Raw genomic sequence first — 16,236 nt, 5'->3', positions numbered from 1 at the left:
CGCTATGATACCTTCGCAAAAGGATGGTCAGAAGCATTCCTTTGCTACTTTGAAGATCATCTGAAATCAGACATTAGTGAAAATATGGCCGCATACTACACCAAGCAATTCACTGCATTCAAAATCAAAACGCCAACAAACAATATAAGTGAAAGTATCAACAAAATGATAAAATCCCAAAATTTCAGATGTGGTAAATACTCCACAACAAGACAATGGGTATGACTGCGGTGTGTTTGTTGTTGTGAATGCTTGTGCCATCATTGACAACACACCATTAGGTCCCGTCAACAGCCTGAAGGCAAGAATTTGGATTCATTACCTTATTGAAAAATATCTTAAAGTCTATAGGAAGTCTACGACTTTTCTAATAAAATAATATCACTTCACTACTAAAACCCTCACATTAATGACACACTGATATTAACACTGTTTCATTTCACCTTCTTTAAATAATGACTGCAAAATGAAGTGGTTTTTATTTGATTCTAAAACTTGAGCAGGAGTGAAGGAGAGCTGTGTTTGCAGGGGCGGACTTAGTGATTTGGGGGCCCTAAGCGATTCCAGGTATGGGAATCACATGCATGTGCAGTACAATAAGTTCCACTATTCATGAGGGGGGCCCTGCATTTGAAAAGATAATGAATAATAACGTTAAAATCTTAATGGTTATAGACAGACCAAACAATATATGATAGAAAAGTTATAAGTACTATATGATTTATATAGGCTTCTTGGTATTGGTCGGGGCCCCCTAATTCCCCGGGGCCCTAAGCGGCTGCTTACCTCGCTTATTGGTTAAGTCCGCCCCGTGTGTTTGTATTGGATCCTCATTAGAAGTGCAGGTGTTCAAACCTTACTGCGGACCTGCCGGGGTCACGTGACAGAACCAGAATCGGAACGGTCTTACGTCACTTACTTACGTGACCGCTGGAGATTTGCCCTTTTCTACTTTAGAAACTGGACGATTCACACTTTCAGACTGAGGTAAGAGAGATTTCTTGTGTTTTCAAACTGACTGGTGTGTAAAAGTCTAATTTAATGATCTAAATGAACACGGTATCGGATGGGGATCAGTGAAGGAAAAAAACTGTTGTCCAGCCATCGTTCTAAAACTCGCAATAACATCTGTTTATGTTCCTCCTCCATGATTTACTGTTATGAGTCAAATGCGGTGTGTCTGCGGTGTAACGGCACTTTCCCCAGTTTGGAAAAGCTGAGACTTTCTCACATTTCTGCAAAGGAAAAGTGAATAACTTCGAATGGCACGGAAATAGCCCTGACTCTATAACTGGGTCTCCAGCACGTCTGAGTAGTAAAGCTTCATAGAATATGTAGAAAATTGATCAGATCAAATGAACTCAATCTAAACTTAAATCTATGAGCAGAAACCGAAGTAGTTTGGATAAAGGATAAAGAAAACACATCGCAGATCCTTTTAACGCTGAAGCTGCTGGACAGTGTTAGGAATAAAGCTACGATGCTGCCAAAGTGAAAGCGGTCAATGAATCTGTCCTGCTGCAGGACGATGAAGGACCAGTGTGCTGTAGACGTTTCTTATTAGTGCAGCTGGTGTTTCAGAGTAAATACTCTTTAATATGTCACATTGCACATGCGTATGAATGCCATAAAAATACTATTATTTAATCCCATAAAGTCCAGTACAGTGTCAGGTTTCTGTTTCCAACATTAATATCACCTTCAATATCAAAGTCTTCCCTTTTTTTATGAAAAGAGGTTTTTTCAGTCTTTCTGAGGACATCAGGGTGTGTGTCATGGGACTGTCAGGAACAATGTGCTGATAAATAACAGAATCCATGTGAATGAAGGAAATCTGACAATAATAAGTGATAAGTCTAGTCATCAAACCCGTTGTGTTAGATCAGTTACCTCGACTCCACAGTTAACATGCTGCTTATGTCCATTTAAAAGGATTTATGGCAAAATATGATGTTCAATATTGACTTTTTTATAGTTCACACAAAAATGGTTCATTCAGCTGGTTCGGTTAAAGGCAATAAGCTGTGTAAATAAATGTTCCTAATGATATGAAAGGAGTAGCTCTTCACCACCTTCACTTTGTTAAAGTAGCTCTCAGAGGAAATCAGGTTGGAGAGCCCTGCTCTATAAAGTGCTCCTGTTGTTGTGTAGATTTGCAGAAGTACAGTGAAGGTGATGGCGACGCTAGTGATGAGAAACTGCACTGAGGCTTTTGTGCCTCATCCTGAAGAAGAAGAAAAAAAAGAATATCATTCATGCAGTAAAGGTAGAACACACTGAACATCCAGAGCTCCACAACCTCACTGTCCTTTTAGCTCCTTCCAGCATGATCACAACATTTCTTCCTCTCTTCTCCCTCTCTTTGACTCCAGGGGACGACGACGTCCTGCAGCGTGAAGAGAAATACTTGTCTCATGGAGAGATTTATGCATTTCCTGGTCCTCTGATGAGGTGAGACGCTCTTTCTCCTCTCACATGTGCAGGCTTTCAGCAAGCAGATGTTCTGAAGCAGATCATCAGGAGGTTACAGTGTGTGTGTGTTACAGGGCTAATATGCAGAAGGACGAGCTGATGAAGTTTATCCAGCAGAAATGTCAGGAGTGTTTGCTTCACCTGGACGATCCTCAGCAACAGAAATCCTATTTCTTCTGGACCATTATGGAACATTTCCATAAGAAAAATGGAGTAAGTGCTGGACTTCATTCCACTGTTAAAAAAAAAAAAAAAAAAAAAGCATCTTCTCCATTAAATAACTCGGGTAGGTGATTATGAGAGCTCTGGATTTTTCCTGCTCCATTCCGCGAGTGATGAAATCGGACATTGCTGAAGACGCTGCTCTGTTGTGGGACATTAATAAAGTCAAACTGGACAAACTGTAAGAACTTGTTCAGCCAAAACTCCCTGAGAAGAAATCAGTGCAGGGATCAGAAACATACACTGATGTAGCTGAACATAGCTAAATGCAGATGGAGCTGAAATGTAGTCAACTTTAAATAGAATTCTCTTCTCCAAACTCTAAAATCCTGCTCTAATCAGATACTTAAGAAATGTTGATGCTGAGAGCAGTGTCCCACTTTGAACAAATAGAATTAAAAAAAGAATATTTCTGATAAAAATGATAAAAAGTGGCTGAGTGAATAAACCGGTGTTCACTGAGATGTGAAGTTAAAGAGATGTTTCTTTTCCAGAGAGTAATGATGGCTGAAATCGGCGCGCTGCTCTTCAAGGGCTACAGCCTTCTGAGGAGAAAGGTGAGTGTATCAGCGTCACTGCCTTCTGTCTGTACTGTGTGTATTGTGTTGGTCAGAATCATGTGGACTAACCTGAGCCTTTCTGCTCCAGCTGCAACATGTGGAGAACCAGGAGAACTGGTGTCTTCGTCTGGCGCGGTTTTTATGCTCCGCTACTCCAGATGATCGACACAGAAAAGACATTATAAATATGGGAGACAGGTTTGGTAAGGATACGCTGCACTGGAACATTTAACGTGAATGCTGCTCTTGCCGGTCATTTTATTAGGAACACATCAAACAGCATGGAGGAAAATGTCAGTGAGCTCAGTGACTGTAACCATGGCAATGGTTTCAGTGTTTCAACATCATTGGCTGATTGGAGGAGTGCATGAACGTGCAGGTGTTCCTAATAAAGTGGACGGTGGGTGTTATGAACTCTGGACTGGTTTATGGAAGTCGATCCTCACATGCTTGTTTGGTTTCTCATCTTCAGCCTCCAGAGGATGGACCTTTGCAGCACACATCTGCTACGTGGTGGCGCAAGTGGATCTGGGATCACAGCCACGATTTAAACTGATTGGATGTAACAGGTATTTGGTGTGTGTGTGTGTGTGTGTGTGTGTGAAATAGAGAGAGAGTTAAAGCTTATACAGGTTCAGCTGCCATTCCGGGATGAGTTTCATTGTTTATTGTCTTTAAAACAGCCAATAATTCATGAGTCACATGAGTCTCTGTGTTTGTGTGCGTGTTTGTGTGTTTGTTTGTGTGTGTGTGTGTTTGTTTGTGTGTGCATGTTTGTGTGTGTGTTTGTGTGTTTTTTTGTGTGTTTGTGTGTGTGTGTGTTTGTTTGTTTGTTCGTGTGTGTGTGTGTGTTTGTATGTGTGTGTGTGTGTTTCTTTATTTGATACATATTTCTCTTTACACCAGTTTGCCAGAAAAGAAATCAGCCACAAGGGAGGCGATCGAGAGAACTGAGGTCTACGAGTACCTGCTGTCTCTGAGCTCAGGGTTCGGCCAGAAGCACTTCCAGGTCCGAATTTCTCTTCTACTCTGTTTCACTGCAAATCAAACCAGGAACCGTCGTACTGACCAGGAATATTTCTTTATGTTTCTTAGGAATACAAGTGTATTCATGCCTATGAGCTAGCCGAGGTTGGACTTGATGCTATGGCGCTGGAGTACTGTGAGGTCATCGCTACAACGGTCCTCAGATTCCCTAAGCACATCCAGAGCATTGTGCTGGAATGGCTAATATCGGTAAATGAGATGATCTGTGTTTGTGAAATAGCTCTCAGGTCTGAAATGTAAAGTCTTCATCAACACTTTCCTTTCCTGTGTTTCCTGTTAGCTCTCTAAGAAGCTGCTTCAAAGGAAGAAAGCAGAAGAACCCGAGTGGCTGATGAAACTTCGCCAGCTGCTGAAAGACAAAGCAGAAATTCGTAGCTCTCCTGATAAACCAAATTGCACCAGCTCTGATTCTGAGGAACATCTGGAGTTCGACCCTTCAGTTCACAGTACGTTACAATCCTGACAAACTATTGTTAACATTTCTAAATCACTAAACAAGGTGTCTACACTGCAGAGTAGCTAGTGAAAGATCCGTATCATTTTCTATTCAGACTCTTATATTTACTCCAGATGTTCACATTCAGACCAACATAGAGACAGGACAGAGTACTAACTGAAATACTGTGTGTGTGTGTGTGTGTGTGTGTGTGTGTGTGTGACAGGTGAGTTTAATTCACGGTACACTGTGGGAGAGCTGCTGGGGACAGGAGGCTTCGGCTCAGTCTTCGCTGGAGTCCGTAAGGCAGATGAACAACCGGTAATAAAGCTGTTATTACTGTAAAAAACACAAACACCAAAAACTAGTTTACAGGACTTAAATACTAACTGAGGGAGATTTTGTAGTTTAACACATATCAGGGATGTAGAATACACATGTAGCTCTGAAACTTTTCCTTCTGTCTGAACATTTTAGCTGTGAATCATTCTAGTCTCTTAGAAATGAGGAAACGCTGTGTCACATGACCTCTTTATACAGGAAGTGTTTTAGGAACTCTAAAATGTAGCGTGTGTGTAAATAGACTAATTATCTTCATTATTATAATAATGGCTTGTAGAACTGATTCATTCTGTTGTGTCCATGTGAACAGGTGGCCATCAAAGTGATGACCAAAGATCCCCATGATATATTCATCGCCATCGTAAGTAAACTTTCTTCTGAGATTCTGCAGAGAAACAATAAGGTGTAAATGACAATCAGATTATAAAACAGATCTTCAAAAAAGTGATGTGTCCATCTACTGGTTTCTGCTAACGTCCTCACAAAGAACTCAGCTCTCAATCACGTCTCAGATTCAGATTTTATTACCTTTCATTCATAATAGATATCAGAAGAAGACTGCTAGAGTTTAGAGTCAGTGCCACTCCAAACCATCTCTACTCTACCCTCTCTGCTTACCACAGTTCAGACATCTTCCTCCCTCCATGCTAACCCGTGTGTGTGTGTGATTTTAGCCCGGAGAGACGCTCAAGCTCCCTCTAGAGGTGGCGTTAATGAAGATGGTGTCCAAGCCTCCTTCTTGTGAGAACATGGTGGAGCTGCTGGAATGGTTCGAGACGTCTGATATCTACATCTTGGTGCTGGAGCGCCCCGTCCCCTGCATGGACCTCTATCGGTTCTGTAAGCTTAACAACCGTCGACTGTCTGAATCGGTGGCTCGAGAGGTCATGAGGCAGGTGGTTCAGGCTGCTCATCACTGCTGTTTACGTGGAGTTCTTCACCGTGACATCAAGCCTAACAATATTCTGATCAATCCTGACACGCTTTTGGTGAAACTGATCGACTTTGGCTGTGGGGATTTGTTGATATATGAGCCCTACAGGGAGTATGCAGGTCAGTTCACTAGAGAGATGCAGATAGAGTCAAACTGGAGAAGCTTTTTGGTGATGGTTTCTGCTCTTTCTCTTATTGTTCACTCAGGCACTGATGGTTACTATCCTCCTGAGTGGGTTCTCCAAAGAGAGTATTTCGGCGTTCCTGCTACTGTCTGGAGTCTGGGTATAGTCCTTTATGAACTGGTCCATGGAGAATTGCCCTTCATGAGCGATGAAGAGCTTACTGATGGACGACTGTGCTTCCATTCTGGTGTGTCTGAGGGTGAGAAAATGCACAAGCGTCACTTGTCATGATTCATTTTACTGTATGAAGTTTGAATTTCTGTCTGAATCTTACGTCTGATCACACAGAGTGCTGCGATCTGATTCGCCTCTGCCTGGAACAGGACCCTTCTTCTCGGCCAGGTTTCAGTGAAATCCAGGCCCACAAGTGGTTTAAGAAGGAAAGTCAGGACTCAGTCCAAGGTGAGACAGTTAGAATAGACTTAATGACACTGAGCTAAGAGATGCTGTAATAGTCTAGACTACAGGGATTGTACTGGATCCATAACCAGTTCTGGAATAGAGATCACTCTGCTGATGTGTGGAAATTATTTTATTTTAATATCAAACTCTATTGATTATTTTACAGACCCTTCCTGCTGACTAGGATCTGGTAACAACAGACAGACAGACAGAAAGACAGACAGACAGAAAGAAAGAAAGAAAGAAAAAAGAACTAGAAAAATGAAGTAACTTCTTAGAAAATGAAAAACGCCCCTGCCCCTCCCTACACACTCCCAGTGACCGACTCTGTCAGACCTTCTTATGTTAGTCTCCTCCTGTAGCGTCGGTGTACTCCAGCTGATTCTTTAATGGAAGCTGTTGTTCTGCCCACTTCACACTTAGAAAGATCCCAGAATGCCTCGCTGTCATCAGCACAAGGCCTGAGTGCTCCACTGTTGAAGCACAAGGTCATGCTGTGGCAGATTTTTGCTGCTCTTGTGTTTTTGTGTGTTTTTTCAGGACCTGCGAATACACCTCCCTCCTGCAGCTGTGATGGAGAAACAGATGTTTGCTGCTGGTGTCTTTGGCATCATCTCAGGTGGACAGATATAAAAGGATCGCGCTTCTACAGGATTCTGACCTCAGACGTCACTACATTCTTAAACGCTACTCGGACAGTCGTACAGTTACGCCTGCAGCGGGCGGAGTCTGGCATGAACAGAGGCGTGTCTCTGTTTACATCATTAACAATATTGAAAAACAATTAATAAAAAAAAAGTTAAAACTCAAACTGTGCAGTTATTGAAATACATAAACAGGAATGTTTTTACATTTCATTTATCCTTCCTTTATTTTTATCTAATCACACACAATCCTTTATTGAACACTGAAATATTTAATTAAACATAATGGGATTATGGAGTATTGAGATGAAAGAGGCTGAAACTCAGCAAGTCACATGGTGTAGAAACTGATTAAACAATGTGTAAGGAAGGAGAATTCTTTTTGGTTTTATTTATTTATTAACATTGTTGTGGAAAAAGATGAAATTAGTCTGAACTAGTCTGCACGCACACACACACAGAAACAAGAAGAAAGTTTAATTATTCCACGGCAGACAAACAAAAGAAAATCCACAATTTCTTACTCTACAAACACTGTGTGACGTGTGGAAGAGCTAAATGACCAAAGCCAGGTCTACACTAGTCATAGACAAGCACTTACGCTGGTTTTTATATACCTATACCTACCTTTTCCGCCTTGTCTGAATTCTCCTTTTCGGATTTGTTCATTTGTTTTGCACTTCTCTGACACCTTACAAAACACACACACAGGTGTATAAAGAAAATCAGACGGAAATGTCAGTTCACAAACATTTCCACACATCTTTACTAAATAATTGATAAACAAGGCCCTTGTGTGTGTGTGTGTGTGTGCGTGTGTGTGTGTGTTCAGTGTGGTGATGATGTCACACTGAACTCGATGGCCTTCTTGGCTTTGATGAGTCTCGTCAGGTTTGCCATGAACTGAGACCGTTCACACGCCACCATCATAATGTTCCATTTGTGCTCCATGGTGTTCTCTCAGCAAGTGGTCGAGGACGTACTGCATCACAGGGTCATCTCTTCTCGCTATGAGGCTCTTGATGTTATTCATACTGACCCTTCTGCTCTGGTGTTTACCTTCAGAGAGAGAGAACAGATGAGAAAACCCTTAAATTAATTAATTCTGTTTATTAACATTAGTCATTCCAAACAAACAAACTAGTGCAATAATAACCTCTTATTAGTTTGTGTCAATAAATTATTTAAAACATGTTACAAACAAAAGTGGAGTTTTTTAACCGCGTAATAAAATTAGGCACAAACAGCTAAAATATGAACAGATTTAGTTAAAAAATCAGCTTAATCAATTTAAATAAATAAAAATTCATGTTCCTGTTAAAGTTCATGTTTCGGTTCATGCTGCTGTTCATATTGATGATGATGATGATGATGATATTAAAACTGATGATGATGAGGATGACTGTCCATGTTAACGATCTTGGTTTAACATGAACAAGAAGTCCAAACTAACAAATAAAATAATGATTAATTTTTTTTAAAGAAAGAATTTCCTTTGTGTATTTTACTGTAATATCAGCCAGTAGATGGAGCCTCTCTCTCTCTCTGTCTGTCTGTCCGTCTCTTTCTCTGTCTCTCCTTAGCACACTGTCACAAATGGTGGCCCCTTTTACCACACTGTCACAAATGGCGGCCCCTTTTACCACACTGTCACAAATGGTGGCCCCTTTTACCACACTGTCACAAAATGGTGGCCCCTTTTACCACACTGTCACAAAATGGTGGCCCCTTTTACCACACTGTCACAAAATGGCGGCCCTTTTTACCACACTGTCACAAAATGGCGGCCCCTTTTACCACACTGTAACAAAATGGCGGCCCCTTTTACCACACTGTCACAAAATGGCGGCCCCTTTTACCACACTGTAACAAAATGGCGGCCCCTTTTACCACACTGTCACAAAATGGCGGCCCTTTTTACCACACTGTCACAAAATGGCGGCCCCTTTTACCACACTGTAACAAAATGGTGGCCCCTTTTACCACACTGTCACAAAATGGCGGCCCTTTTTACCACACTGTCACAAAATGGCGGCCCCTTTTACCACACTGTAACAAAATGGCGGCCCCTTTTACCACACTGTCACAAAATGGCGGCCCTTTTTACCACACTGTCACAAAATGGCGGCCCCTTTTACCACACTGTAACAAAATGGTGGCCCCTTTTACCACACTGTCACAAAATGGTGGCCCCTTTTACCACACTGTCACAAAATGGCGGCCCCTTTTACCACACTGTAACAAAATGGTGGCCCCTTTTACCACACTGTCATAAAATGGTGGCCCTTTTTACCACACTGTCACAAAATGGCGGCCCCTTTTACCACACTGTAACAAAATGGTGGCCCCTTTTACCACACTGTCACAAAATGGCGGCCCCTTTTACCACACTGTAACAAAATGGTGGCCCCTTTTACCACACTGTCACAAAATGGCGGCTCCTTTTACCACACTGTCACAAAATGGCGGCCCCTTTTACCACACTGTCACAAAATGGTGGCCCCTTTTACCACACTGTCACAAAATGGCGGCCCCTTTTACCACACTGTCACAAGATGGAGGCCCCTTTTACCACACTGTCACAAAATGGCAGCCCCTTTTACCACACTGTCACAGAATGGCGGCCCTTTTTACCACACTGTCACAAAATGGTGGCCCCTTTTACCACACTGTCACAAAATGGCGGCCCCTTTTACCACACTGTCACAAAATGGCAGCCCCTTTTACAAAACTGTCACAAAATGGCAGCCCCTTTTACAAAACTGTCACAAAATGGCAGCCCCTTTTACAAAACTGTCACAAAATGGCAGCCCCTTTTACCACACTGTCACAAAATGGCGGCCCCTTTTACCACACTGTCACAAAATGAGGCCCCTTTTATCACAAACTATGGCTGGTCATTCTCCTACCTGCGCGTTCACACAAACCTAACAATAGTTTTTCTGCCTCATGTTACCACACGGAATCCAATTCAGACGTTTTAAAATGACATCTAATCTCGAGTCATGTATTATTCAAGCTTTATATAAAAATAGACCAAAAATCAAGCGACTATCATTAAATAACATTATTTTACTTTGTCTAAAATTCATAGTCACATAATCACATTAAACAACGATGTCTTTCATTTTATTACTTACCAGAAAGATCCGAAAATGAGCTGCAAGCACAGCAAGTCTCCCTCAGGTCTAAGATGGATATATTAGCTCCGGAAGCTAGCTGGCTAATATTTAAACACCGACTAAGAGTAGCAAACTAGTAGCAAGCTATACAGGACTAACCGAGTCATGAATATGTTAATATATTTAAAAAGCAAAGAAAATTACTTAAAATAAATAGAGAAATTCTGGTTTTACAAAAGTAATGATTAAATAATGGCAATGCTAATCATATCGCTAGCATGAAAAGGACACTGTCTGGCTAATATTTCAAGTTAGTGATGGTCATGGTTATGATTATCAGAATCCTTAATGACTGCAATTTAAAAAGTTTTATGTCTAGTTCTAAATATTGTTCATAAAAAGAGTGAAGTAATGAAGATTATTTGCCTTTTTCATTCTCAGCCCACAGTCTTTACTCCAAAAAGCAATGAGTAGAAGTTTAACCCTTTATAGGACACTCATTAAAATACTTGGAAATTCAGCATTTCAGCTCTGGAGTGTTATTGAAGGTTATTACAAGACTTTTAATCTTTAATGACATTTTAAATTCATTTTTATGTTGTAAATCAAGGTCAATAAAGTTATATTGAAAAGAAATATATGCCATCTACTTTTTATTGGTACCCATAAAATAAACCTTCTTGAGATATTTCAAGGAAACAGTATCAGGGAAAGTGACTGGAAATAAATTTAGTAGAAAATGATAGATTTTATCTGAAAAATATGATTACTTTTAGCTGTATAAGAATCTTTATTTTGTCCAACTTTAGGAGTGGATTTTTTTTCATCTGTGATTGTGATTGGTCTGTAAACATAATACTAAATACTAAAACTTTGGAACAGGAGGATCGTTTTAAATTGTTATTGAACTAATTCTGTTTTGTCTTTGTGAACAGGTTGCCTTGAAATATTTGAGAAAAAAGGTCAGAGTCATTTGTAAGTACCCTTACTTTACTACTGCATTCTGTAGAGACCCAATAAAGTGTAAATCACCATCATGTTATAGAGCAGATCTAGTCCAATATGATACTTCCATGTATTTATTACTGTGAACATCATTAAAGAATCAATCAATACAATAACTTGATCGACAGAGATTTTGTGGAGGAACTACGGCTTCCCACCATTCCTTGCACCACCCCGCTGTGAGTGACTGCTGTGAACAATCAACCCATAGGGAGGGGATATCTCACCCACCAAACAAAACCGCTTACTCTTCAGATTGGCCTGTTTCATCATGAAGAAATCACATTTTATGTCATCTCCATCTAACCCCGTCATCTTGGGCTTCCCCTGGCTGCAACGCCATGATCCCCAATCTCATGGAAGGAGGGAGAACTCAGACGTTGGTCATCCCATTACCTGGACACCTGTTTCCTCAATGCTGTACCACGTCCTTGTATCGCTACATCGGTTGAAAGCCCGAGCACCACAGTAGCTTCTACCATCCCTAGGGAATACCTTGACTTCCATGAGGTGTTCAGCAAAGAGAAAGCCACCCGTCTCCCCCCTCACCGCCCCTGGGACTGCACCATTGATCTCCTGCCTAACGCTATGCCTCCAAAAAGAGTCTACCCTCTGTCTCTCCCGGAAAACCAAGCCATGGAGGATTACATTGATGAAGCACTCCAGACTGGCTACATCCGCCCGTCTACCTCCCCTGACGCTGCTGGTTTCTTTTTTGTGGAAAAAAAGGATGGAGGACTGCGACCGTGTATAGACTATCGAGGACTGAATGTTCTCACTGTCCGGTACCCCTATCTATTGCCTCTAGTGCCAGCAGCACTGGAAAAACTTCGGGAGGCCCGTCTGTTCACCAAGCTTTATGTAGTACCTATAATCTGGTCCGCATTCGGGAGGGAGATGAGTGGAAAACGGCTTTCCACACCACAAAAGGTCATTATGAATACTTAGCGATGCCTTACGGACTAACCAACGCACCAGTTGTCTTTCAGGCCTTCATTAATGAAATATTCAAGGACGTTATCGATAAGTACGTGATTGCTTATATCGATGATATTTTGATATACTCCAAATCCCATGAGGACCAAGTACACCATGTGCGCACCGTGCTAACCCGCCTACGCCAACACCAACTCTATGTCAAATCAGAAAAATGTGAGTTCCATCAGGAGACAATCATGTTCCTGGGTTATGTTATATCTCATCGGGGTGTAGAGATGGACAACAGCAAAGTGCAAGCTGTCACAGAATGGCCTGAACCTACATCAATAAAGGAACTACAATGTTTTCTGGGGTTTGCTAATTTCTACAGGCGCTTTATAAGGAATTACAGCATCATCGCCAACCCATTCACATCACTGCTGCGGGGAAAGCCCAAGAAATTGCAATGGACTGAGCAGGCCAGGTCTGCATTCAAGCACTTGAAGCAGAGTTTCACTACAGCCCCTGTCCTCTGTCATCCGGACCCCGACCACCCATTCGTAGTAGAGGTAGATGCCTCCAATTGTGGAATAGGGGCCGTTCTCTCTCAGCGCCACGAGGAACCCGGAAAATTACACCTATGTGCATTCTTCTCCCGCAAACTCACTATGGCGGAAATCAACTATGATGTGGGCAACAGGGAGCTCCTATCTATAAAGGCAGCATTGGAGGAATGGTGACACTGGTTAGAGAGGGCACATCATCCCTTCCTGGTATTAACTTATCATCGAAACCTTGAGTACCTCTATAGTGCTAAGTGGTTGAACCCTCGACAAGCCCGATGAGCCCTGTTCTTCACCCGCTTTCAATTCTCCGTCACATATAGTCCAGGTACTAAGAACGGCAAAGCAGATGCACTGTCCCGCCGGTACGACCCCTTGACCACATCACTCCACCCCGAACCCATCCTCCCCCCATCTGTGATCCTAGCACCTATTCAGTGGAGCTTAATAGAGGACATTCAAAGTGCCCACACCGAGGAACCTCCACCTCCTGCCTGCCCACCATCCAAACTCTATGTTCCCATGGCACTTCGGCACTGCGTCATCCAGTGGGTTCATGAGGCTCCCAGTTCAGGCCACCCAGGGATTCGTCGGACCAGCTCCCTACTACAGAATAGATTTTGGTGGCCCTCACAGTCTCAAGATGTGGAAAACTATGTCAAAGCATGCACTACATGTGCGCAATCTAGAACGAGTCGTCAGCTTCCAGAAGGGTTATAGGAGCCTCTACCCATCCCGCAACGCCCTTGGTCACACATCGCCCTCGATTTCGTCACAGATCTACCGGACTCTGGGGGATATAATACCATATTAGTGGTGATTGATCGTTTCTCAAAAGCCTGTAAACTGATCCCGTTAAAGGGCCTACCTACCACCATGGAAACAGCCAAAGCACTTTTTGCCCATGTATTCAGAAATTACAGTCTTCCTGAAGATATTGTGTTGGACCAAGGTCCCCAATTCACCTCCCGAGTTTGGGGAGCATTCTGTAACCAACTGGGAATCAATGTGAGGCTCAGCTCGGGGTATCACCCACAGACTAATGGACAGACAGAACGCCTCAATCAAGAACTTGGCCGATATCTTCGAACCTACTGCAGTTGTGAGCAGCATCGTTGGAGTGAGTTTCTGCCATGGGCTGAGTATGCCCAAAACTCTCTCACCCACACCTCCACAGGACTGACACCATTCCAATGCATCTTAGGTTTTCAGCCGCCACTATTCCCATGGTCTGGAGAGCTGTCCAATGTCCCTGCTGTGGATGACTGGGCCCAGCAGAGCCAAGAAGTTTGGGAAAGTGCCCACGTCCGTCTCCAGAGGGCCATACGCCGACAACGGATACAGGCAAATTGTCGTAGACGCCCACACCCCGAGTACCAAGTAGGACAATGTGTCTGGTTGTCCACCAAAAACCTTCGCTTAAAGCTTCCTTGCCACAAACTCAGTCCTCGTTACGTTGGCCCATTTCGTGTCACACGCCGAATCAACCCTGTCACGTATCGTCTGGAGCGCCCTCCTACGTATCGCATCTCCCCATCATTTCATGTATCACTCCTAAAACCAGTTCACTCTCTCCCAAACTCCGAGCCTCTGGGGGGGCTATGTAACATCCAACCCGGCATCAGACCACCAGAGGGAGCCCTCACCCGAATTCTGAGCCACCCACGAAGAAACACTTCCTGGTTCTATTGTTTATATATACGGCACACACACGATGTGTAGTATTGTTCTCCATGACTTTACCAAGGCTTTCTCAAGTTTCATGCTGTTGGATTCTCTGCGTATGGACTTTGTTTTTCAAAAAAAACAAAGTCCATAAAAAAAAGGAAACTCTGTTTTTCTGGTTTTCTCGTGTTTTGCCTTCTGATTCGGATTTGTTTGCTAAAGTGTTTTGCTTTCCGGTTTTTGACTTTACGCTTGTTTTTCCTGGATACTGAGTTTTGCCTGCTGACTTTATTTTCATTAAATCTGCTTATGGATCTGAGATCCGCCGACTCCGGCTCTTCCTTACAACTTGTCTACTCTCCAAACTCTGAGAAAATGGACAGACGAGAAACCAAATGTTCAAGAAGGAGATGTTGTGTTGTTGAAAGGCTCTTAAGTAAAACGCAATAAGTGGCCAATGGGACTTGTTACAAAGGTCATTACAAGTGCCGATGGGACAGTTTGTAAACTTGAAGTGAAAACCATGAAGCAAAGGACTGCTAAAGTATATCTTAGACCTATTTCAGGGTGTAGTCATTCTTCTGTCCTGTAAGAAATAACTTGTAATTTTGTTAACATATTCAAAATGTAAATGTTGTTATAAAAGTAATGATGGTATAACAATTTATACTAGCTGGGGAGTGTTCTGTCCATTGTCTGGTCATGGTGTATGACTGACACATACAGGCCATTTTTCAGTATTGTTCTTTTGTATATACGTAGTGTTTATTTTTAGTTCAGCAACAGGCAATGCGTCAGTTCAGCTCGCGAACGGTCATTGCCTTGGAGAAATATATTCTTGTAAGTTATTGACTTTTAATCAGTTGTAAGAGTTATGTGTTAAGTCAATGTTACTTAGGGCAAGATTGTGATGGATGTATGTGAGGGTGGGATCAACCTTTCATTCCGTGTGTATGCAGATTGTGTGCGTTCATATTCATATATATATCGAATGAATTAATATACAATTTGTAATTTCATTTCTTGTTTATTGCATTTCAGTTTTACAAAAACAAAAGATAAAAGGGAACGAGCAATTACGGAAATAAACATTCAGAAGGAAAAATGCTTCATGTTCATTTGTTAGTTAGCTGTCAGCATAATACCTCTGCTGTAATACCCCTGCTGTAATACCTACACTGTAATACCCCTGCTGTAATACCTACACTGTAATACTCCTGCTGTAATACCTACACTGTAATACCCCTGCTGTAATTCCTACACTGTAATACCCCTGCTGTAATACCTACACTGTAATACCCCTGCTGTAATACCTACACTGTAATACCCCTGCTGTAATTCCTACACTGTAATACCCCTGCTGTAATACCTACACTGTAATACCCCTGCTGTAATACCTACACTGTAATACTCCTGCTGTAATACCCACACTGTAATACCCCTGCTGTAATACCCACACTGTAATACCCCTGCTGTAATATCTACACTGTAATACTCCTGCTGTAATACCCACACTGTAATACCCCTGCTGTAATACCCACACTGTAATACCCCTGCTGTAATACCTACACTGTAATACCCCTGCTGTAATACCCACACTGTAATACCCCTGCTGTAATACCCACACTGTAATACCCCTGCTGTAATACCCACACTGTAATACCCCTGCTATAATACCCACACTGTAATACCCCTGCTATAATACCCACACTGTAATACC

The 16,236-nt window shown here is 42.2% G+C and overlaps 1 protein-coding gene across 1 annotated transcript; it reads left to right on the top strand.

The window, feature by feature from the left end:
* The first annotated feature begins 871 nt into the window (after nt 1-871).
* Nucleotides 872-7,399, top strand: LOC131346029 (uncharacterized). Its single transcript, XM_058379333.1, has 16 exons — nt 872-987; nt 2,152-2,266; nt 2,373-2,451; nt 2,547-2,685; nt 3,189-3,251; nt 3,343-3,457; nt 3,727-3,823; nt 4,161-4,263; nt 4,350-4,490; nt 4,582-4,747; nt 4,964-5,058; nt 5,390-5,440; nt 5,754-6,132; nt 6,220-6,396; nt 6,486-6,599; nt 7,140-7,399. The coding sequence occupies exons 2-16, from the start codon at nt 2,176-2,178 to the stop codon at nt 7,385-7,387; spliced, it is 2,058 nt and encodes a 685-aa protein (XP_058235316.1). The 5' UTR covers nt 872-987; nt 2,152-2,175; the 3' UTR covers nt 7,388-7,399.
* The last annotated feature ends 8,837 nt before the right edge of the window (nt 7,400-16,236 follow it).

The sequence above is a fragment of the Hemibagrus wyckioides genome, linkage group LG25, assembly GCF_019097595.1.
Source record: "Hemibagrus wyckioides isolate EC202008001 linkage group LG25, SWU_Hwy_1.0, whole genome shotgun sequence".
NCBI lineage: Eukaryota > Metazoa > Chordata > Actinopteri > Siluriformes > Bagridae > Hemibagrus > Hemibagrus wyckioides.
This window is presented reverse-complemented; position numbering and strand designations above follow the sequence as displayed.